At 59.9% G+C, this 23,381-nt stretch overlaps 1 protein-coding gene across 10 annotated transcripts in view; it reads right to left on the reverse strand.

The window, feature by feature from the left end:
- Positions 1–13,710: 13,710 nt before the first annotated feature.
- The window catches only part of UIMC1 (ubiquitin interaction motif containing 1), an 87,052-nt gene continuing 77,381 nt past the window's right edge, over positions 13,711–23,381 (reverse strand). For 4 of the 10 annotated variants that reach the window (XM_075009803.1, XM_075009801.1, XM_075009802.1 and 1 more), the window contains 6 exons: positions 22,880–23,030; positions 19,680–19,758; positions 18,309–18,429; positions 17,137–17,200; positions 16,704–16,746; positions 13,711–16,071 (listed from right to left, as the gene is read on the reverse strand). In XM_075009803.1, coding sequence (XP_074865904.1) covers positions 15,903–16,071; positions 16,704–16,746; positions 17,137–17,200; positions 18,309–18,429; positions 19,680–19,758; positions 22,880–23,030 — 627 coding nt within the window. In that variant the 3' untranslated portion in view covers positions 13,711–15,902. Of the gene's footprint in view, positions 16,072–16,703; positions 16,747–17,136; positions 17,201–18,307; positions 18,430–19,671; positions 19,759–22,879; positions 23,031–23,381 lie in introns of those variants that run through there. The other 6 variants (XM_075009804.1, XM_075009808.1, XM_075009807.1 and 3 more) reach the window with 6 other exon arrangements.

A 23,381-nucleotide genomic window follows, 5' to 3' on the forward strand; every position in this document is an offset into this window, starting at 1 on the left:
GGCACCGGGGGGACGTTGTCGGGGAACAGGCCCACGAAAAGCTCTGCAACCTCACACCCACTTCCTTCTGCCGGGTACTCACCCCAGGCTCATCTGCCCCTCCCTGGCATGGCCTCAAGAGGGCTGGACCCAGGCTTCCTCAAGGTGGGGGACACCTGAGCTGAGGGGTGTACCCCCTCCAGGGTTCCCTGTTCTCACCAGGCCTTTCCCTGGCCCACCCCCTCGCTCTGCCATGGGGCATCACGCCACCTCTCGGGCATCAGGGCAGCTCACGTCTCGTTCCTCATGTCCCAGGGAGCTGTCAGCTCCCCACCCCCTACAGTGAACTCCCACCCAGCCCAGCCTGTGAGGGCCCTGGGCTGGGGATGTCCTCCAGTGCTGGGGCCTCTGCCAGGGTCCTCCTCTCTCTGCCCCGCCTCTGGCTCCCACCCAAGTCCCCCTGCTTTCCCCTTAGCTCTGCCCACTTTGGCTGAGGCAGGCGAGCCCAGCTCACATGGGGGATGGGGCCCCCCAGCCCCCTAATCCTTCATTGGCCTGCCAGCCCTGCCACTCAGGCTGACCTGGAGCATGGAACCGAGTGCTCTGGTTCCCCATTAACCCACCCCCTTCCTCTTGGTACTGGGGCTACCCCCTCCCCACCCTCTGAGGGCTAGTAGGGGGCCAGCAGCACCGCCCGCCTGTTCCAGACACATGGACAGGTGTCCCCAGGATGGGGGAGGGGGTGGAGATGCCCCTGGTTCGGCTGCATGTGGTTCCTGCTGCCCGGCGGTAACCCCAGGCGGGTGCCTCAGTTTCCCTGGGCACAGCGTCGGTGCATCGCGGTGAGGGGAGCATCCGTGTGACGACTTCTCACACGTAGGCAATGGCCCTCCTGGCTCTTGTAACCCAGGCAACCCGGGGCCCCCTCTCTGCCCACGTGTCCCTACCAGCCATGTGAAATTGACCCCCGGAATGTCGACCCTGAGTTGGTTGACGTCCTGGGTTTAGTGTAGAGGTAGCCTGAGAGAAAAAAAACAGCTGAAGACAATTGGCAGTTTTTCAAAGGCGCATTATTAAGGGCCCAAGAGCAAATTATTCCACTGGAGAGAAAAGCTAAGGAGAGTGACAAGAGACCATGGCTGAAGCAGGGAGTGTAGGTTATCGAAAAGTCAAACTGGAATCATATCAAAAGTGGAAATTGGGTCAATGTTCAAAAGATGAGTCTGAGGAAAAAACACAAGTATGCAGGGGCGAGATTGGAAAGGCCAAGGCACAAAACGGGTTCAAATTAGCTAGAGCCACAAAGGGTAACAGGAAAATGTTCTGCAAATACATTAGAAGCAAGAGGAAGACCAAGAACTGCTAATCAATGATGAGGGAAAACCAGAAAACGTGGACTTGGCAGAGGTGCTTAATGACATCTCTGTTTTGGTTTTCACCAAGAAGGTGGTGGTGACTGGATGCCTAACAGAGTGAATGCCAGTGGAAATGGAGTACGGTTAGAAGTTAAAATAGGAAAAGAACAAGTTCAAGATTACCTGGAAAAGTCAGATGGCTTCAAGCCACCAGCGCCCGATGAAATGCATCCTAGGAGATGATTGAGGTGGTATCTGAGCCATTAGCTGTGATCTTTGAAAAGGCATGGAAGGTGGGAGAGAACCCAGAAGACTAGAAAAGGGTAAACACTGTGCCCATGTATGAAAAGGGGAATAAGAACAACCCAGGGAACTACAGACCAGTCAGTTTAACTTCTGAGCCATGAAAAATAATGGACCAATAATTAAGGAGTGAATCTGCAAACATCTGGAAGATAATAAGATGCTAGCAACAGCCAGCATGGAGTTGTAAAGAACAAATCATGTCAAACCAATCTGATTGCTCCCTTTGGTAGGAAAACGGGCCTGGAGGAGAAAAGGGAAGCAATGAATATGGCATTCCTGGTATGGTATTCCTGGACTTTAACAAAACATTTAATAGTCTCGCATAACCTTCTTATCAACAGACAAGGGAAATGCGGGTGCATGACTGGCTGGATAACCATTCTCAGAGAGTGGTTATTAATGGTTTGCAGGCAGGCTGGACGGGCAGAACAAGTGGGGTTCTGCAGGGGTTTGGTCCTGTTCAATAGCTTCAGCAACAATTTAGCTAATGGCATGGAGCAGTGGTTCCCAACCCTTTCACTAGACCCGACCCTCACTCACCCCCCAACCCACCCATGGACCCCCATCAAAGCCGATTCTAGCTGTTACGTACACTTCATTATATCCAAAAGGAAACCACAGCATCGATTTTTGGACTGCAATGAACATTATTGGAAGAGATTTAATTTAAAAATAATTGAATGCCAAATTATAATTTACTTAAAACTTATTTTCTGTGATCATTTGTATTTATCTTTTTTTCCCACCGACCCCTGCAATACCCTCACAGAACCCTGAGGGGTCTGCAGAGCCCAGGTTGGGAACCACTGGCATAGCCAGTATGCTTATGAAGTTTTCAGATGACCCCAACCTGGGAGGGGTTACCAGTCCTTTGGAGGACAGGGTCAGAATTCAGAAAGAGCTGGAGAAACAGTTGGAGGTAAACAGGCTGAAGTTTAATGAGGACAAATGCCAAGTACTCCACTTAGGAAGGAACAATCAGCTTCGTACACACAGAATGGGAAGTGACGGTCTAGGATGGAGTCCTGCAGAAAGGGATCTGGGGGGCAGAGTGAGCCACAAGCTAATGGTGAGTCAATAGGGTGACACTGTTGCAAAAACCAAAAACCAGCCAACGCCACTGTGGGATGTGTTAACAGGAGTGTTGTAAAGAAGACAGGAGAAGTCATCCTGTGCACCATGTAAAGCTGGGCTTGAACGTCGCCTGCTGAAGAGCAGCTGCAATGAGTCAGCAGCAGTAGCAGGGTCCTGACAAAAAGCCCTGGGAGATTTGTGTTTAGAAAAAGAAACGCCCCTTGGAAAGCAAACCACAAACCGAAAGCTGAGCCCCCGGTGACGGCCAATGCCCAGCAGAGAGGAGCGCAGCCCTGCCCACACACCACACAGGCGGCAGAGGCAGGGCGGAGGCAGGGGGCCATGTACACAGAGAAACTCTCAGAGCCAGCCCAGCAAGCTGGGGAGGGCGCCAGACAAACTCCAAAGAATGAGAAAGGAAGAGCGGCAGAAGTGGCCCCTCCGAGGAGAGCCGGGTGCGACTCGCTTGGTGCATGGTTTCATTGGGCCATGACAGGTGAACGTCAGAACCCAGTCCCTGGACGGTCAGAACGTGACTCTTCTGTTACCTGGAGCTGACCGGGAGGTCCGCGGAGGGCCGGTGTGCAGCTCTGAGCAGCTGTCTGTGTGTAACCCGTCCCGCCAAGGCACAGGGGAGGGCTGTTCCCCTTGGCGTTGGGCTGAGGGGGGAAAGAGCCGTCGGTCGCCATGGAAAAGCGACGTGCGTGTGAACGCGAGCGTCTGCCCCGGCCCAGAAGCGAAGCAAGTGCGGGGGACGCTCGGTAAGCAGGGAGAGGTTTCTCTAGACCTGGCCCAAGCCCCGGATGAGGAAAAGGTAAAGTTTGCAATGCAGCTTGTGAAGGTGAATCTGAACAAAGGGAGAATGACGTGTGTGATCAGCCACTCTGTGCAGGCTGGCGGTCTAGCTGCTGGGAGTGGCAGGGTGTCTGGGAGCGACCCCGGGAGCCTGTATGAAACCAGCCGGAGGACCAAGGACAGAACGGTCGCCAGTCGTCTGCCGGGGTTGTTGGGCAGCAGCCGCAGCCTGGGCAGGATGTTCCATCCCAGGCCGCTGGCTGCTGAAGGCGCCTCTCGGCCTGGGGTGGCTGGGGATGTTGCGGTTGAGTCCAGATGCAGCTGGAGCCCAGTGAGGGAAAGCGGTGCCCGCTGGGGAGCTTGACACTGCAACTTGGCTGAATCCAGTTAGTGTCACGAGCAAATCCCAGAGAGCAAACGATTCTGGGGCTTGTGCGTTGCCTGCTGCTGGGAAAAGGAGAATCGACTTCATCTCACGGTCCGTCCCCTCGGCAGGGCCCGAGGAGAGCGCGGATGTGATCAGACGGGTGCGCGCCCAAGAGGGAAGCGGTTCCTACCCCCCGCGGGCGCTGAGCCCCAGCCCGTAAGGAAAGCTGCACAGGGCGAGCGAGAACCTCCCACCTTCTAGCTGACAATGAGTCTGTCCAGTTGCCTGACAGGGGATTGGGTGAAAATCTGCATGACGGGCCAGAGGCAAACCCGCGTGACAAGGAGACTCGGAAGGCGTTGGTTGGTTGTGGCTCAGCAGCACAGGGCTTGTGCACAGCCACATGTGGAGGAATTATTGCTCAACAGTTCCTAAGGAAGAGACCCTTCCTGGCTGGCGGCTTTGCAAGCCGTCTCCTGGGGCGGAAGGGTGACGGCTGGATTCAGCTCCTAACCACAAAGGACTCTGCCGGGGTGAGTGTGGGATGCTCCAGGATGGGCAGGTCAGAGGAGGTTTCAGGCGGGTTGAAAGCTGCGTCAGATAAGGGGAAAGCTGTCAGCCTATTGGCAGAGCATTTCCCTGCGCTAAGCCAGTCTGTGTCACAGCTGAGCCCAATGTTTTCATGTCGCTTCTGTGAGCGAGCAGCGAGCGTGTCAGGTTCGGAGAGCAGACAGGGAAGTTACGTATGCAAAGCAGAGCAGCTGTGCTGTTCGTCCCTCCAGAATGCAGGAGATGACAGATAAAGTCCCATCTCTAGACACTTACACTCTCTTAATGGACCTGACATCTGATTCTAGGTGAAGCAAAGGTTGATGATGGAAGGCCAAAAGGCGTGCAAGTCGAACACGCTAGTGAAAATGGGCCCTGTCTCTTTGAGGCCCAGACCAGCTGTGAGTTAAGAAGTTAAGCATTGAGAAAAAAATAATTGTGTTGATACTACACAGGGGAATAGCTGGCGCGGAAGAGAGACGGCGATACTAACTAATACCAGAGAGGACACGCCCAGCCAGCTCACCACTCTCCTTTGGCAAGGGAGATCAGGAGGTGAGGCCACAGGGCAAGGAGGAAGGAACACACCTGGTTTCGCAAAGAGAAGCTGGAAATTGACCCTAAAATCCTAGAATCCCAGGGCTGGAAGGGACCTCAGGAGGTCACGTGGTCCAGGCCCTGCCTAAAGCAGGATCAACCCCCACCAAGTCATCCCAGCCAGGACCTTGTCAAGCCGGGACTCAAAAACTTCTGGGGATGGAGAATCTACCGCCTCTCTAGGCAACGCATTCCAGTGCTTCACCACCTGCCTGGTGAAGTAGTTTTTCCTAATATCCAACCCACTCCTTTCCTTCTGTAACTTCAGACCATCGCTCCTTGTTCTGCCATCTGACACCACTGAGAACAGTTTCTCACCCTCCTCTTTAGAGCTCCCCTTCAGGAAGTTGAAGGCTGCTATTAAATCACCCCTCAGTCTTCTCTTCTGTAAGCTAAACAAGCCCAAATCCCTCAGCCTCTCCTCATAGGTCTTGTGATCCAGCCTCTAAATCCTTTTTCAGTGAACCCTCTCCAGTGCATCCACATCCTTTCTATACTGGGGGGGGGGGCAAAGAACTGGATGCGACAGTCCAGATGTGGCCTCACTGGTGCTGAGTATAGGGGAACAATAACTCCTCTAGATCTGCTGGAAACGCTGCTCCTAATGCACCCCAATATGCCATCAGCCTTCCTGGCTACAAGGGCACACAGCTGACTCCTACCCAGCCACTCATCCACTGTAATCCCCAGGACCTTTTCTGCTGCGCTGCTACTGAGCCTGTCATTCCCCAGCCTGTAACAGTGCTTGGGATTCTTCCGTCCCAAGTGCAGGACTCTGCCCTTTTCCCTGTTGAACCACAGCAGATTTCTTTTGGCCCAATCCTCCAATTTGTCTAGGTCACTCTGGACCCTACCCCTACCCTCCAATGTAGCTACCTGACCACCTAGCTTAGTGTCACCTGCAAAATTTGCTGAGGTTGCAACCCATCCCCTCATGCAGGTCATTAATAAACATGTTGAAAAGTGCTGGCCCTAGAACTGATGCTTGCGGCTGTCCCCTTGAAACCGATTAACAACCAGACATTGAGCCATTGACCACTACCCATTAGGCCCATCCTCTAAGCCAGCTTTCTATTCGCCTTACAGTCCATGGATCCGATCCGTCTTTCCTTCACTTATGGGCAAGAGTGTTGTGGGAGACTGTATCAAAATCTTTGCTGAAGTCAAGGTATATCACATCCATTGACTTCCCCATGTCCACAGAGCCTGTTACCTCGTCACAGAGGTTAATCAGATTGGTCAGCCATGACTTGCCCTTGTTGATTACTCTTGATCACTTTCCCCTCTTCCAAGTGCTCCAAAATGGATTCTTGGAGGATTCCCCTCCATGATGTTTCTGGGGACTGAGGTGACGGGTCGATAGTTCCCTGGATTGTCCTGCTTTCTTTTTTTAATGCTGGGCACTATAATTGCCTTTTTACAGTCATCTGGGAATCTCTCCCGATCTCCACGAGTTTTCAAAGATAATGGCCAAAGGCTCTGCAATGACATCTGCCAATTCCTGCAGTACCCTTGGGTGCGTTAAATCCAGACCCATGGGTCTGTGTGCATCTAACTTTTCTAAATAGCTCTTAATTTGTTCTTTCCTCACTGAGGGCTGCCCGCCTCCTTCCCGTACTGCATTGCCTAGTGCCGTAATCTGGGAGCTGACCTTGTCCGTGAAGACTGAGGCAAAAAAAAGCATTGAGTGCTTCAGCCTTTCCCATGTCATCTGTCACGAGGTCACCGCCCTCATCCAGTCATGGCCCCACACCCACCCTGATAACCCTCTTATTGTTGACTTATCTGTAGATACCTTTCTTGTTGCCCTTCACATTCCTTGCCAGCTGCAATTCCAATTGTGCTTTCACTTTTCTGATTACCCTCTTGGCATTCTCCAGCCACATATTTATACTGCTCCTTAGTCATCTGTCCAAGTTTCCACTTCTTATTCACAACTGTTTTGAGTTTGAGCTCACCAAGGATTTCCCTGGTAAGCCAAGCTGCTTGCCTACCATGTTTGCTTTTCTGACTGCACATTGGGATGGCTTGTTCCTGGGCCTTCCATAAAACCGCTTTAAAATACTGCCAGTTCTCCTGAACTCCTTTCCCCTTCGTATTAGCTTCCCAGGGGATCTCTCAGGGTTGAAGTCTGCTCTTCTGAAATCAAGGGTCTATATTTTCCTGCTCACCTTCCTACTTTTGTCAGAATCCTGAAATCCACCATCTCCTGGTCACTGCAGCCCAGGTTGCCACCCACTTCTATTTCTCCTACCACCTCTTCCCTGTTTGTGAGCAGCAGGTCAAGCTGTGCTTGGCCCCGGTCAGTTCCTTCAGCACTTGTACCAGGGAGTTATCCACAACATTCTCCAAAAACTTGGCTGCCCAAGAGGATTCGTTAACCTCATACTCCTGTTCCACGATGACACGACTGGCTTTGTTCTTTCAAATGGCGAGTCCTCAGATCCATTGGAGATCTCCAATGGTGTGAAGCAAGGGTGCGTGCTGGCCCCAGTGTTATTCAACCTCTTTTTTCACTTGCGTCCTCAGCCGCGCAGTTAGGGACCTGGACCATGGAGTCTACGTAAAATACAGACTTGATGGGTCACTTTTCAACCTTAGTTGTCTGAATGCTAAAACCAAGATGCTTGAGAGGCTCATCCTTGAAGCCCTTTTTGCTGACGACTGTGCACTTATGGCACACAAGGAATCTGATCTCCAGCTCGTCGTCAACAAGTTTGCTGATGCCACTCGCCTCTTTGGTTTGACCATCAGCCCAGGAAAGGCCGAGGTGCTGTTTCACCCTGCTCCAGGGTCTGCTGCTCTCCCCGCTTCAATCTTTATTGAAGGAACAAAGTTAAAAACAGTAGAGGAGGTCAAGTACCTTGGCAGTGTGATAGCCAATGATGGCTCCCTTGACAAAGGAATCAGTGCCAGAGTCTGCCCGGCCAGCCGGGCACTAGGACGTCTGAGAGCGCGAGTGTTGAATCAGCACAATATCTGACAGTCCACTAAACTGAAAGTGTACAAGGCTGTAGTCCTGACCAGTCTCCTGCATGGCTGTGAAACCGGCACCTTGTACAGAAAATATATAAAACTGCTGGAGGCTTCCACACACGCAGCTGGAGGTCAACACTGCACGTTTGATGGCAGGACAGAGTTACGAACCTGGAAGTCCTGGACACAGCAGGAACCACAAGCATCAAAACCATGGCTCTGAAAGCCCAGCTTCACTGGACGGGGCACGTCATACGAATGGAGGAGTCAAGAATCCCTAAGCAACTCCTCTGCGGTGAACTCTCCCAGGACAAAAGGAATCAAGGTAGGCCTCGCAGGAGGTGTAAAGCCTGCGTGGAGGCCAACATTGCTCATGCTGGTTTAAAACCAGATCAGCTAGAGCAGCGTGCACAAGACTGAACAGGCTGGCGTGCTCTCGTACCACACGCGTATGACAACTCTGAAGAGCAGCGACGCGTACGCTCGCGAGAGGAAGAAAGCAACAGCAGCAGCCGCACCAACAGAGCCAGGACAATTCCCTTGCCCCCCGCTGTGGACACCCAGGCCGTTCAAAGCTTGGACTCCTCAGCCACATGCGAGTCCACAGCCGATGAGCGTGTGCGAGCTCAAGACGTCATCGTCGGACACGATGAGCTACCTATATACTCCAAACACTTCCTGGATTGGCTGTGCGCTGCTGTACTGGTCTCCCAACAAATGTCTGATGGCCAAAGTCTCCCATGAGAACCAGGCCTGTGATCTGGAAGCTTCTCTGAGCTGTCTGAAGAAATCCTCATCTATCTCATGTCCCTGATCTGGTGGTCTGTAGCAGACACCAACCGCATCCTCACCTCTGTTGCTTCTGCTCCTGAGCCTAACCCAGACACTTGACTGGCTTTTCTCCCCCCGTGTACGGGAGCTCTGCGCAGTCACACTGCTCCCTCCCACAGAGCGCAATTCCCCCTCCTTTCCTCCCCGGCCCCTCCTTCCTGCACAGTTTATACCCTTCCATGACCCCGCTCAGGTGTGTGAGTCATCCCACCGAGTCGCTGGTCCTTCAGTCACCTCAGACTGCTGTGACTGGGCCAGGGCCTCTAATTCCTCCTGTTTGTTTCCTGGCCTCTGGCATTCATGTGGCAACACCTTAGACACGTAGCTGATTGGTCGACCTTCTCCTTTCAAACCAGGGACCCTCCTTTGCTGTTCCTTCCTCCTGCCTCACTCACCTCGGGGCTTGTGTCACCCCCCCACCCCGATGACCCTCGTTTAAAGCTCTCCTCACTAGGTTTGAGCCCACGGCGGAGGAGGGGGAGGGCAGGAAGTCTTCTAGACGTGCACTTGGATTTGTGCCGACTGCTCACGTTAGCGTTGGTAACACTTGTGTAGCTGAGACCAAACACTGTCAAAACCCTGTAAGGTGCCTGGTCGTGGAAGGTCCCTTCGCCCCTCTCGGAGTGCCAGGTAGGAGCACCTGGTATGTTAGGAGACCTCGTGTACTGGTGTCTCAGAGTAGTAACCTGTAACTAGCCTTGGAACTGCTCACGTGGAAAAGGACGTTTCAGAAACAGCTGTGTGGGAAAGGGACACTGAGGCGCACGGCCCTCTCGCTTGCCTGGCTAAATGCCAAAATGCCTTCGCTCTGACGGAGGTGAACGATTACGTTAACCTGATGTTAATTGGATTCCAAGCATTGGCCAGAGCCTGTATGAATATGTCATACAAGGAGATATGCACCTCACAGAGCTGGTCACGGAGTCCAGTCTCCTGCCCTCTTGGCGGGACCAAGCACCCGCCCTTTTTCCTTTCCCTTATGTGCCCCAGGTCCCTATGGCCCCTCGAGGCTGAGCTCACAAGCCCAGGTGATCAAACCCCTGAGCTATCCTATTGGCCGGGATAGGATGGGCAGTGTCCCTAGCATCTGTTTGCAAGAGGCTGGAAATGGGGGACCAGGAATTGATCGCTTGGTGATTGCTTGTTCTGTTGATGCCCTCTGGGGCGCCTGGCACTGGCCACTGTCAGCAGAGGGGACACTGGGCTTGATGGAGCTATGGGCTGACCCCGTGTGGCTGTTCTTATTCTAACTATCCCTCCTCCCCAGTAAATTAATTCTGTTCTTTAGCTGTTGGCAAGCTCAGCCAGGACATGCAGAAATCGTGCCGCAAAAGCAGATCCAATCCATGGCAGGCCTAGCCCAGGTTCACCTCGGATTCATAAAAGGGTGTGAGACGTTATTTCCAAAACAGCCCTTCAGACAAACCCGGTTGCCGCAGCCCGTTCCAGTGACACTGCCGTTTCAAACACGGCACCAGAACCTCCAGCGTACCAGAGGCAGGCCCGGCCAGGCCCCCATGCGCACTCAGTGATGTTACTGTCACGCTTCCTGCATCCCTGTTGGGTTGGAGGTGTGATGCTATTGGATTATGCGTGTGATGAAGTGTGGGGGGGTGAGAATTCGATCTCCCTGGTTCAGCTGCATGTTACTGTCCTGCAGTAACCCCAGGCGAGTGCCTCAGTTTCCCTGGGCACAGCATCAGCACATAGTTGGAGACGGGAGCTTTGGTGTGATGCCTTCTCACACGTACACCGTGGGCCTCCATGGCCTCTGTAACCTAGGCAACCAGGTGACCCCCTTCTTCTGGGAGAAACAGGCCACAGGTAGGAGGGGCCTGGCCTGGCTGGTTGAAATTGGAACTGGGCTGTTGAGTGGTGCCCAGTGGTCCTCATCTGGCTGGAGATGGGAGGAGGAAGCCAGGGGCTGGCTCGGGGCCCCCTCTTCCCCGATGGCTGATACTGGCAGGCTCTGGTTCCTGTGCTGACAAGGCTGTGGTACGCTGTGTCCCTGGCGCCTGATCTCCGCGAGGCACATTGGCCTGCAGACAGGGGCAAGGCCCGACCCCCTCCCCGCTCCCTGACAGAGAAGAACCATTACTGCAACCACCGCTACATTTGCGCCCAAGTGGGATGAAGTGGCCGGGGCAGGCGGCTCCAAAAGCTGATGAGCGGCTGGTTCTTTCACACAGGAGCCCCTCGCTTGGCGGAGGGCTGTGTTCCCACACACCCCAGCGCAGCCCGAATTGCGCCTAAATCAGGGGCAGCTTCTTCCCCGGCCCAAAGCAAGCTCTGCAGCTGGGGGAGCAGCAGGAGCACCGGAAGCGCCTTTGGGAAGGGCAGTGCGGGGGCTGCTGGGGAGGGTTAAGCTGCAGGGAATGGGGGGGTGGAGCTGAGCCCGAGCCACATGCAGGGGGGGCGTTGAGCTAGAGCCATACGTGGGGGTGAGCTGGGCTGCGGGGGTTTAACTGGAGCCCTGGGGGTGAAGCGGGGCTGGAGGATTGAGCCGGAGCCATGCTCGGGTGGCGAGCCGGCGGGTGGTTTGAACCAGGGCCAGGGGGGCTGAGGTGTGGAACAGCTGGAACCAGAGCCATGTGTGGAGGTAGAGGGTGAGACAGAGCTGTGCATGGGTGGTTGAACTGGGGCCGTGCGGGGCCGGGGGGTGGTGAACCAGGGCCGTGCGCAGGGCTGGGGGAGTGAACTGGGGCTGTGTGCAGGTGAACCAAAGCCGTGCGGGGCCGGGGTGTAGCTAGACAGAACCCCACATTTTCTCAACTCCATCCTGTCTCTCCTGGGTGCTTCAGAGCACCACAGGGCTAAAAGAAACAGCTCAGCCCTCGAATGCCCGAGAGCGCACATGTGCTTATCTCAGGCACAATCTTTTGAATGCTCCAGAGCAAGAGACAATGGGCTAATAAGCAGCCGGGCCTCGGACTGCCCTTGGCTAATTACCATCTGCTGATTCACCCACACAAACGGCCCAGCCCAGACGGAGGAAAGGTCTCCAGCCCACAAAGAAAGAAGGCCCTAAAATTATCCCCACTCCACAGGTGTGAACCAGCCCTGTGAGAACCAGTGTCTTGAGACGAGTTAATTCAATGGGCACCCTTCTGGATAAGGAAGAAGCGTACATGACCCAATGGGTATAAAGAAGGGCCTGGCAGATCCCCTAATTGAGCTCCAATTACCCCTACCTGCCGGTCAGGAGGGTCGTTGCCTCCCGAGGTCCTCGTTATTTATTGCTTCTTCCTGAGGGATTGAGTGAAACGCTGGCCACGCCACGTTGGTAATGCAGGGGTGAGAATAAGACCTGTGAAGTGTATTGCTTTCCTTTTGTTTTCTTTGTGCACATTCAATAATAGAGCTATGAATTGTTACATGCGAGTTATTGACAACTAAAGAACAGAGTGTAAACCTTGCAATCTTTGTAACAAAGTATAAATCTGTAAGTTTGCAACAAAGTATATATCTTGTAATCTTGTATCTTAACTCTTTTAGTTAAATAAACAAGTAATTGGTTAAGTAGTAACCTGACTCTTCCTGTTACTGTGCAAACCGAACACAAAACAAAGAACCCAGCTGCTTTTCAGCTGTAACAGCCTGGTCGCTGGTGGGGCGTACTGAGAGCTGAGCGCTGAGTCATGCTGCCTCCATGGAGCAAACTCTTGGGGCACCTGTCAGCCTCGCTGGCTGCCCGCTGCGAAGGGACCTTGTCCTAGCAGTTACAGACACGGGTGTAGGGGCTCTCAGTACAACCTGTGGGGCACCTGTCAGCCTTCTTGGCTGCCTGCTGCGAAGGGACTCCGTCCTAGCAGTTGAAGCCTTGGGTGTTAGGACCCTGGGGCATCCATCAGCCTGCCCGGGCTGCCCGCTGTGAAGGGGCTGTCTGTCCTAGCAGTTAAAGACTCGGATGAAAATAAGGGCATAGGTGGTATCTCAACGGACCATTGGCTAACACTGGGGAGGGGGTGAACCGGGGCCGTGTGCAGGGCCGGGAGGTGAACTGGGACCGTGTGCAGGGCCGGGAGGTGAACCGGGGTCATCTGTGGGCGGTTGCACCGGGGCCGTGTGCAGGACCGGAGGGGGGTGAACCGGGGCCATGTGCAGGGTTGGGGGGGGGGTGAACCAGGGCCGTGTGCAGGGCTGGGGGGGTGAACCGGGACCATGTGTGGGCGGTTGAACCAGGGCCGTGTGCAGGGCCGGGGGGTGAACTGGGACCGTGTGCGGGTGGTTGAACTGGGGCCGTGTGCAGGGCCGGGGGGTGAACTGGGACCGTGTGCGGGTGGTTGAACCGGGGCCGTGTGCAGGGCTGGGGGGTGAACTGGGACCGTGTGCGGGTGGTTGAACCGGGGCCGTGTGCAGGGCCGGGGGGTGAACCAGGGCCATGTGCAGGGCCGGGGGGTGAACCGGGGCCATGTGCAGGGCCGGGGGGTGAACCGGGGCCGTGTGCAGGGCCGGGGGGTGAACCAGGACCATGTGCAGGGCTGGGGGGGTGAACCGGGACCATGTGTGGGTGGTTGAACCAGGGCTGTGTGCAGGGCCGGGGGGTGAACTGTGACCGTGTGCGGGTGGTTGAACCGGGGCCGTGTGCAGGGCCGGGGGGTGAACCAGGACCATGTGCGGGCGGTTGAACCGGGGCCATGTGCAGGGCTGGGGGGTGAACCAGGACCATGTGCGGGTGGTTGAACCAGGGCCATGTGCAGGGCCGGGTGGTGAACCAGGACCATGTGCGGGCGGTTGAACCGGGGCCGTGTGCAGGGCCGGGGGGTGAACTGGGACCGTGTGCGGGTGGTTGAACCGGGGCCATGTGCAGGGCCGGGGGCGAACCGGGGCCGGGGGCGGGCAGTTGAACCAGGGGGGTGGTGACTGAACCGGGGCCGTGTGCGGGCGGTTGAACTGGGGCTGTGTGCAGGGCCGGGAGGTGAACAAGGACCGTGTGTGGGCGGTTGAACCGGGGCCGTGTGTAGGGCCGGGGGTGAACCGGGGCCGTGTTTAGGGCCAGGGGGTGAACCGGGGCCGTGTGCGGGTGGTTGAACCGGGGCCGCGTGCAAGGCTGGGGGGTGAACCGGGGCCGCATGCGGGTGGTTGAACCAGGGCCGGGGGGGGAGCCAGATTGTGAGTTGCGCTTCAGTTGCGTTAATGCACAGCTCGAACCGGCGCATTGCGAGGCTTTACTGTGCTGGTGGGATGTGCGACTTGCTGCAGCGGCAGTTCGGCCTGGCAGCTCTGGGCTCGTCTGTCAAACGTTTGCTTCTGGGAGACGGCCGGAGGAGCCGTGGCACCCTGCCACGAAAGGGCAATGAGGCAGGGATTCAGCACTCAACGGGCCACGTGGTGCCGTGCGGCCCTGGAGAACTTTGCTGGGAAGGTGGGCACGAGGGCGCTGTGGAGTCAAGCAGCTTGTGCATGGGACTTGCTCCATCGCGGGCCATGGAATTCCCTCCCCGCGGGAGGAGCAGAGGGACTGGGGGTCTCCAGTGAGGTCTTCACTCCCGCCCAGCTCCTCAGGAGCATCTCTGCTGCGAACGGAGCCGAAAGGGCAGCCGACCAGCGCCTGTCACAAGCAGCGCCCGGCCGTTTGCATTCGGTGCGCAGACCTTGGGTCCTCTGACGACGTTACTCTCAACCTTTGCTTTTGTTAATAAACCTTTAGCTTGTAGCTTCTCAGCAAGTGGCTGGGGTCAGCTCCCAGGCACACGCCGACCTGGGGATGCGGCTGCGCCTTTGGGATGCACAACGCTTTCAGCTGGGTTTGGTTTCCACAACCTCTCTCCCCATCCAAGGAGCAGGGCTGGTGGCGGCGCAGGAGAACGGGGGGCATCTCAGGGGACTGCCTGGCAGACGTCCTGCTGGCCGATGCTGAACCGAGGTGCTCGGGGCTGTACAGAAGTGTCCCCATCTCTAAGTGAGGGTGATTTGACCCTCAGCAGTGACCTTGCAATCCCCAGCGTTACACGGGGTGGCCAGGCCAGCTCCCTGGGCTAAACATCCCCTAACCTGCCCAGGGCGCTGGCTCTGCCAGGGACGCAGGCAGGCAGCTTCCCTGAGGCCCAGCAGAGAGCTCAGGTACCTGCAGAAGAGCACATGCCCTGGGGCTTGGGCAGCATCCCCTGGGCTAGCACCCCAGCTCCTGGGGCAGGGCAAACCTTGCTCACGTCAGCCGGATTCCCCCTGCAGAGAGGGCTCTGGGTTGCTGCCCTCCCTCACCCACCGGTCTCGCGGCTGCTCCGTATTCTGCCCCCTTGGTGCCTGGCAACCTTGTGCCTTCCTCCAGGTCTCTGCTGGAGCAGGGCTGTGCCAGGGGGTGGGGCAGCACCGCGGGGGCCCAACCTGCGCCTCTGAGCTGGCTGGGGGCTCATGCATGCCGGATGTGCCCGCTGGCTGTTGTGCCAGTCTGTGCCTGCTGGCAGCCGAGTCAAGCCTGCAACCCAGCAGAGTTTGCACCAGCAGCCTGGGACTTGCCCAGCTCTCCTGCCTGGGGTCCTCCGGCACAGCCCACGCAGCCCTGAAGGAGGCCTGGCTCAGCCTGAGCAGGTCCCATTGGACTGGGGGGCTGGCCCACTGCAGCCCTGCACTTGGGAAGCGCTGCCACTTGCTGGGCATGCAGGGGCTCTCTCAGCTCCCTGGCCAGGCTCCAGGGAGCTCCCTGGGCTCCGCAGCAGCAGGAACAGGCGCAGCCGTGGCCAGGCCCAGAGCCTTACACACAAGCCGGCCCCTGAGGAGCAGCAGTCGCTTCTCCCTCCACCCAGCTTTGGAAACCCTCCCGCTCTGGGCAGTGCTCCGGAGCTCGGCCCAGGCACAGCCCTGGGCATCCCCCGCTGCTGCTGCTCCTTCTCCCCTACCCCAAATGAAGACGCCCGACTCTGCTGGCTGCGACCTTCCATAAAAACCACCACAAATGTATTTGGGAGCCAGCAGGCCGGCAGGCAGGCGCCACTCAGCAGGCTGGGGGCTCTGCCGGCCGCTGCCCAGCGCTCGGCCCCGGCCCACGCTGCCCACTGCCCGCAGCTGGCAGAGCCCCGGGCCCGGCGGCCCTTGGCGCAGTCTCCAGCCGTTCCCTTTCCCGCGTGGACGCTTCAGCATTTCCTCCGCCGCCGCCGGCTGCCTGCGCTCTGCTGCTGGAAGCCTCCTCGGCCGCCCACAGCTCTGGGGCCGGGCCCGTTGCTGAACGCCGCCTGTGGAAGGGCCCTCTCCAGGGCCAGGCTGCTGCCTACTTCCTCGTCAGCCCCCGCCGGGGTGGGCCTGCTGGAAAGGGGGATGCAGGCAATGAACCCCGCTAGCTGGCAGCACCTCTCTGCAGCTGCCCCTCTGGGCTGGGCCCCACAGCTGGGAAGGAGGCGCCGCCCCAGGCGCCTCGCACAGCAGCTCTGGCAGGGAGCCGGGAGGGCTTAGGTAAAGGCACCAGCCCCGGACAATCCTAAACCTGCTCCTTGCTGCGCCTGGGTGGCACCCGCCCCTGCTCCTCGCAGGGCCTGCCTGGCCAGCCTCCAGCCCTCCCAGCCCAGCTCCACGCAGGGTCAAAGGCCCCCAGGCCTGGGCCAGGCAGTGTGTCCCTGGCCAGCTGAGGGCCCCGACTCTGGGCAGGACTCACAGGAGACCTGATGAAGCTGCCGGCAGCAGCAAACAGAGGGAGCCTGGGCACAGAGCACCCCAGGAAGGAAGCAGCCCTGGGGCTGAGCCAGAGGCAGATGGCTGGTGCCCTCGGCGCTCTGAGAGCTGGCAGAGGCAGGCACTGCCCCCTGGCCGGGCCCCAGAGGTGCTCGTCCCACGGGCTCTGCACCGTGGCAAGGCAGCCAAAAGGTACGGCCACGCTGCTGCCCGGGCCGCCAGCGATGCTGCGTGGGAGAAGGCACCCTCAGGTCAAAGCCTCGGCTCACCTGGGCTCTCCTGCTGCTGCCAGCACGCCCGTTGCCTCAGCACCTGCGAGAACACAGCACAGCCTCACCGACCACCCAGCAGCTCCCCCCGCAAAGGCTCACAGCAGCTCTGCTCCCCGCCCCGCTGCAGGCCCCCGCGGCTCCCCTCCAGCTGCCAGCTCCCTCCTGCAGCCAGGAGCACTGCGGCCCTGGGGGAGAGCGCTGACGCTGAAGTCAGCCGCTGCCCAGGGGACTCGGCGCTCCTTCAAGCCCCTGGGGTCGGCTCTGAGAGCAGCGGGGAGCGGAGAGTGGCCCCAGCCCTTCCTTCCCGGCTTGCCAGCAGCCAGGGCATGGGAGCCAGCAGGCAGCACGGCAGCACCAGGCGCTCCCAAAGGCTGGCAGCGCCACGTGGAGCAGCGCAGGGAGCCCGACTGCCCACGGACGCAGCGCCCACCTGCCGCCTTGCACTCCGACATCTCGAGCATGCTGAGCAGCCGGCCTTCGCCCCGCCCAAGGCCCTGTGCGAGGGAGAACACGGCAGTCACGCCCGGGCAGGGCAGGGCCCCTCCTGTCCCAGCCTCCCAGGGAGCGCGGCAGGGCAGCCTAGAGGGGGTTGCGCGCCCTGCAGGGGAGTAGAGGAGGAAGCTCACACTGCTGGGGGGGTGGGAGAGGGTGGCCCACACTGCCGGGGGAGAGGTACCCTGCTGGGGGAGGGGGCCCACACTGCCGGGGGAGAGGTACCCTGCTGGGGGAGGGGCATCCACACTGCCGGGGGAGAGGTACCCTGCTGGGGGAGGGGGGATCCACACTGCCGGGGGAGAGGTACCCTGCTGGGGGAGGGGGGATCCACACTGCCAGGGGAGAGGTACCCTGCTGGGGGGGGGGCCCACACTGCCGGGGGAGAGGTACCCTGCTGGGGGAGGGGGCCCACACTGCCGGGGGAGAGGTACCCTGCTGGGGGGGGGCCCACACTGCCAGGGGAGAGGTACCCTGCTGGGGGGGGGGCCCACACTGCCGGGGGAGAGGTACCCTGCTGGGGGGGGGGCCCACACTGCCGGGGCAGAGGTACCCTGCTGGGTGGGGGGCCCACACTGCCGGGGGAGGTGGGGCTCACACTGCCGGGGGAGAGGAACCCTGCCAGGGGAGGGGCACTCTGCTGCAGCTGCCACTCTCTCTCTGGGCCCTGCAGGAAGCCAGATGGGAGAACCTGGGCCACACAGGACCAAGAGACAAGTCCTGTGCCACCACGGAGCCGGGGCAGAGAGTGGGGCTCGAGCCAGCGCCTGCCTGGCACACAGATGGCCCCTTGTGCCTTCTCTTCCCCTCCCCAAACCTCCCCCGACCCGGCTGCCGCAGAGCACTGGGCAGCGCTCACAGCCCTGAACCCCGAGGGGGCCTCCCCTGCACGGCTGGCCCCCCAACAGGCAGGCAAGCAGCAGCAGGGGGCGCCAAGGTCTGTCCGCTGCTACCCCCACAGCCCCCCGTCCTCACCCCAAAGGTGGTTCCGTGAGCTGCGTGACCCAGCCCAGTGCCCCGCCCCACACCGGCACGCATTGCTGCTGTTGCAATAAGACCACAAGCCCGCCCTCCCGCTGCCGGCCCCAGAGAGCGCACCCAGCCCCTCACCTTGGCACTGCGCAGCCTCCGGTGCCCCTGAACACCCCTCGCAGCCTGCAGGCAGCCGTCCACGTGCCTCTGGTACTGCGCCAGTGGCACCAGGGCCTTGCACAGGTAGCACTTCTCACCCCTGCGCACGGGGAGGGAGCAGTACGTTAGCCGCGCTGGGCTCTGGCGGGCACAGCACGCCCGGCGAGGCCTGTCCCAGGAGCAGCCGGGAGAGCCAGGAACGAGCCCCCAGCCCCGCCTGCGCTGTAGCCGCGGCCGACGCCTCCGACAGGCAGCACCAAAGGCCGAGGGGCAGCACCTGGAGCAGAGTGCCAGGATGCCCCGGGGGCGCCGGACTTCCAGGCCCACAGCACTGGGCAGGTGCTCTGGGGGCCAGTCTTGGGGCAGCTCCCCGCAGAGCACAGCCTGGGCCAGTGGAGGGACGCAAGGGGCCCCCGCTCTGCTCCCCACGCCCCCAGCACATGCCGCGCAGCCTCTTCCCATGAAAGCGGCCAAAGGGAATTGGCAATTCGGTTAATGCCAGGAGTGACGCTTGCCATGCACTGCCTGGGAGGGCTGGCTGCTCCCCTCTCCCCGCCGCAGGTCCCTGAGCAGGCCTGGGGGGGCGGAGGCTGCAAAGCCCAGCCACGCCGGATGTCTAAGGGAACGAAGGCTAACTCCAGGCTGGGCCGAAGGGGCTGTGGGGCTTTTATCCCCCCGGGTTGGCTGCATGTGGTTTCTACTGCCTTGTAGTAACCCCGGGCGGGTGCCTCAGTTTCCCTAAGCACAGCATCAGTGCCTAGTGGTGAGGGGAGTGGCCATGTGAAAACTTCGTGCAGGTATACAATGGGGGCTCCCTGCCCGTTGTAACCTAGGTAACCAGGTGACCCCCCCTTCTCTTCAGGACAGGCCAAGGGGGGTGCTGGCTGGGCTGGCTGAGAAGGCAGCAGGAGGGCCCCCCTCTCAGCCCCCGCCCCGAGATGGATGTACTGAGTCCCTGGCACTGAACGGCCCGTTTTCTCGGTCGAACGAGTCGCGTCTGGCTGTGCTCCAGGGCGCCCCTGCCGTGACTCAGGTGCCGTCCTGTCCACTTTCCCGCCCACCTCTCCTTTCCACAGCGCTCCCTAGTACCAACGGCCTGGACGGGCCCACCTCCGGCCCCTCCACGCGCCCACCTGCCCAGCGAGCGCGGAACCCAGCCGAGTGCAGCTCCGAGTCCGGAAGGAGCGAGAGCTTCGTGCTCGTCTAAGAACAAGAGCTCGAGTTCGCCAGCACGGGCACTGGGAGAATACGCATTACGGAGACGTTGCTGCAATGGGCCACAGGGCAGGCCCGGGTGGGGGGAACCGGCTGCGCAGAAACGAGCTCCAGGAACCCAGCATACCTACTTACTTGTCAGCGTCTCCGGGCGCCGGGCCGTCCCCGCCTCTGCCAGCCCTGCTCCGGGTTTCTCTTGGTCCGTGAGCGAGCGCTTAGGACACAAACAGACAGGCAGTTTGCACCCCGACAGGAGGCTGGCCCTTGCCCTGGGAGTCTGGCGGTTAACTACAGCCTGGCTGGGAAGCCGAACAGCTGGCCCCAACCTGAGCCGGCCACCTGCTCTCCTGCTTCCCTGCCAGGGGAGCCTCCGGCCAGGGCTGTGCCGCGCTTCCAGGACCGTTCCAGTCGCCGGTCAGGGCTGGGCTGGCTTGCCAGGCTCCCCGACCCCCCAGCAAGTCTCAAATTACTGCCTCAGCCCATGCCTCAGGTTCCCACCTGTGAAAGGGGGAGGGGAGCGGCTCTCCCGCGCTCTGCACTGGGACAGTGCAAGGAGGCAGTGCTGTCAGGCCAGGCCCTGGGCAAGGCTGAGCCCAGGCCGATGGCCGCTGCTGTCCTTTCCAGACCAGCACTCCCGTGCCTGGAGCCAACGTGCAGCGCCGCAGACCTGGGAGAGTCTTTCGGCCGAACTGCTCTCAGCAGACTCCTGCCTTCCTGACGTGCCAGCCGCTGAGCCCCTCCGCGAGGGATGCTGGCGCGTGCAGCTCTCCAACGCACGCTGCCTTAAGCCCTCCCAGACAGCTGCCTGGTGCGGGAACGGCCGGAGGAGAAAGGACTGGGCCCTGCCTGCCTGCTAAGGGCCGTTACCGCAGCTCAGCCCCAGGCAGAGTGGAGAGGCGCCTCTGAGCGCCGAGCACAGCCAGGGCCGGAGCACACCCCTCTCTTGGGCGCTGGCCCACGCGGGCACTAGCAGAGGTGCAGCGATGAACAGCGAGCTGCCCCTTCAGCCCTGCACATCTCCGGGCCGGCCAGGCCAGCCAGGCATGGGTACCTCCCGCCCCAGGCTCCGGGGCTGCCTGGGAGACGCGCCCTGCATTCACATACTCCCGTCACTGCTGGCACAGCCGTGGCCGCCAGGCAAGGTGGGTCTAGCGGGGAGGGCGCAGGTGTGGGAGCCGGGACTTCTGCACGGACTGGGGCAGGGGGCAGAGTGGGCCTGACACCAGCCATGCACCGGGGGCGCCTGCCTTTCGCATGGGGCTTGTTTGCTGTCTCCCCCCTGCCCCCCAGGGCCAGCTGGTCCCAGTTCAGCTCTGTGCAGCCCTATCGGTGGAAAGCCAGGCTGGCGTGCCGGCACCTCGCAGAAGTGAGGAAGCTTTTCCCGGCCCCAGCTGCAGCAGAGGGCACTGACCGAGGCAGGAAGAGGGAACTCCCATGGAGCCCTTCGGTTCCCATTCGGCTCCTGGGCCTTGGGTGCCTGTGCCGAGGATCGGGCGCCTGAGAGGACACCCCTGGGGATGGGAGGGGGTTACGCCAGCAGTGAGGGGCTCATCGCTGCCGGCCTGGCACGAGGGCTAACGCTGAGAGCAAAGTGGCCGAGCGCTGCTGGAGGCCGCGGGGAGCGGAAAGGAGTCCCATTGGCACGGAACAGGGAGCCCGCCCAGCCCCTTCCCGCACGCCAACAGCCCGCACGGCCACGGCCAGCAGAGCTCGAGGGGGCAGCCCTGGGGGCGGGAGCGTTTACACCCACCAGGAACTGCTGCACCTCCCAGGGGGTGGCACAGAGGGGTCCCCCACCCCAGGGAGCGCTGCAGGCTGGGCGCTAGGCAGCCATCGGACCGGGCGATCCCGCCTGGCCTCGGCGGCCACGAGCCGTCACCACAGGACTCAGCCTGGCAGCTCCTCGGGGGCCACACACAGCCAGGCCTGGCGCCGGCGCCGGCGCCTCTCGCCCCCTCGCTCTCTGGGCTCAGCCGCACGTGCGGCTCCAGGAGGGGCCAAGACGGGAGTGAGGCTCCGCTCCTGCTCTTTGCCAGGATGGGGAAGGGCTGGGCCGGGCTGAGCCAGCTCTCATCCGCCGGGAGCCCCTGGGGCGCTCACCACCCTCGGCGCTGCTGAGAGTCCGAAGGGCACACAGACTCCCAGGGCACTGGGGCAGCAGTGGGAAATCACCCCGCTGTGCACACGTAGACGCACGCGGGCACATGCCCACACACAGACAGGCACACGCGCGCACAGCCATACACCCAAACACACACACACACACGTCCATGTACACACACAGACAGGCACACGCACGCACAGCCATACACCCAAACACACACACGCCCATGTACACACACAGACAGGCACACGCGCGCACAGCCATACACCCAAACACACACACCCATGCCCATGTACACACACAGACAGGCACACACGTGCACAGCCATACACCCAAACACACACACACACGCCCATGTACACACACAGACAGGCACACGCCCAAACGCAGACACATGCACGCACCCATGTACACACACAGACAGGCACACACGTGCACAGCCATACACCCAAACACACACACACACGCCCATGTGTACACACAGACAGGCACACGCCCAAACGCAGACACATGCACGCACCCATGTACACACACAGACAGGCACACACGTGCACAGCCATACACCCAAACACACACACAGAGGCACACGCACAAACACACATGCAGACACATGCACACGCCCATGTACGTACACACACACAGGCACACGCACGCACAGCCATACACCCAAACACACACACCCACACCCATGTACACACACAGACAGGCACACGTGCACAGCCATATACCCAAACACACACACACATCCGTGTACAGACACAGGCACACACACAGACATGCACACACAGGCACATGTAGAGACACACAGGGACACACACAAACATGCACACACAGATGCCTGCCCATACACAGACAGGCACATGTGCACGCACGTGCACACACACACACGCACATGCGCGCACTCGGCCATACACCCAAACACACACACGTACACGTACACGTACATGTACACACACATGTACACATACAGACAGACACACGCACACAAACGTGTACACATAGATGCCTACCCACACACAGACAGGCACACGTGCACGCACACACACGCACACACAGGCGCACACACAGACATGCACACACACAGGCAGGCATACACACACACACACAAACATGCACACACAGATGTCTGCCCACACACAAATGCACACACACACACCTCCATGTGCATGCACACAGACAGGCATAGGAGCGCACGCGCACGCACACCGTACAAGCAGCAGCGGGAGCAGACCTGGCATGTCCTCGTGTGCGCCCTCTCCCACGCTGCCGTTGCAGTACATGGCGTGAAGCTCAATCTCGGCAGCTGGATACCCTCGCTCACAGAGCGGGCACAACACGCCGCCCTTGGGCCTGGCATTCCCAGCTTCTGCAGTGCCAGCCTCCTGTGGGAGGGCACAAGAAATCAGCCTCGCGGTATCATTCCTCCTGCCGAGCCCACGGGCCTGCAGCTGCTGCTGTCTCAGGCCCGGTGCTCCCCCGTGCGAGTCGCAGCCAGTGCCCGAGCCAGCACACTCGTATCAAACGCCTCCTCCGCCGCACGGCCTGGAGAGCCAGGCTCCAGGTCTGTGCTGCAGCACCCTCGCGAGCAAGCAAAAGGCAGCCCTGCCCCCAGGGCAACGGGAAGCACCAGAGGAGGCGACGAAACCTCCTGGGGGCAAAGCATGAGTCCAGCCCACCCCTGGCGCCCCAGTCCCGAGCCAGCCCAGCACAAGCTGCATCTCTGGAAGCTGGAT

The sequence above is a fragment of the Carettochelys insculpta genome, chromosome 15 (assembly GCF_033958435.1).
Source record: "Carettochelys insculpta isolate YL-2023 chromosome 15, ASM3395843v1, whole genome shotgun sequence".
NCBI lineage: Eukaryota > Metazoa > Chordata > Testudines > Carettochelyidae > Carettochelys > Carettochelys insculpta.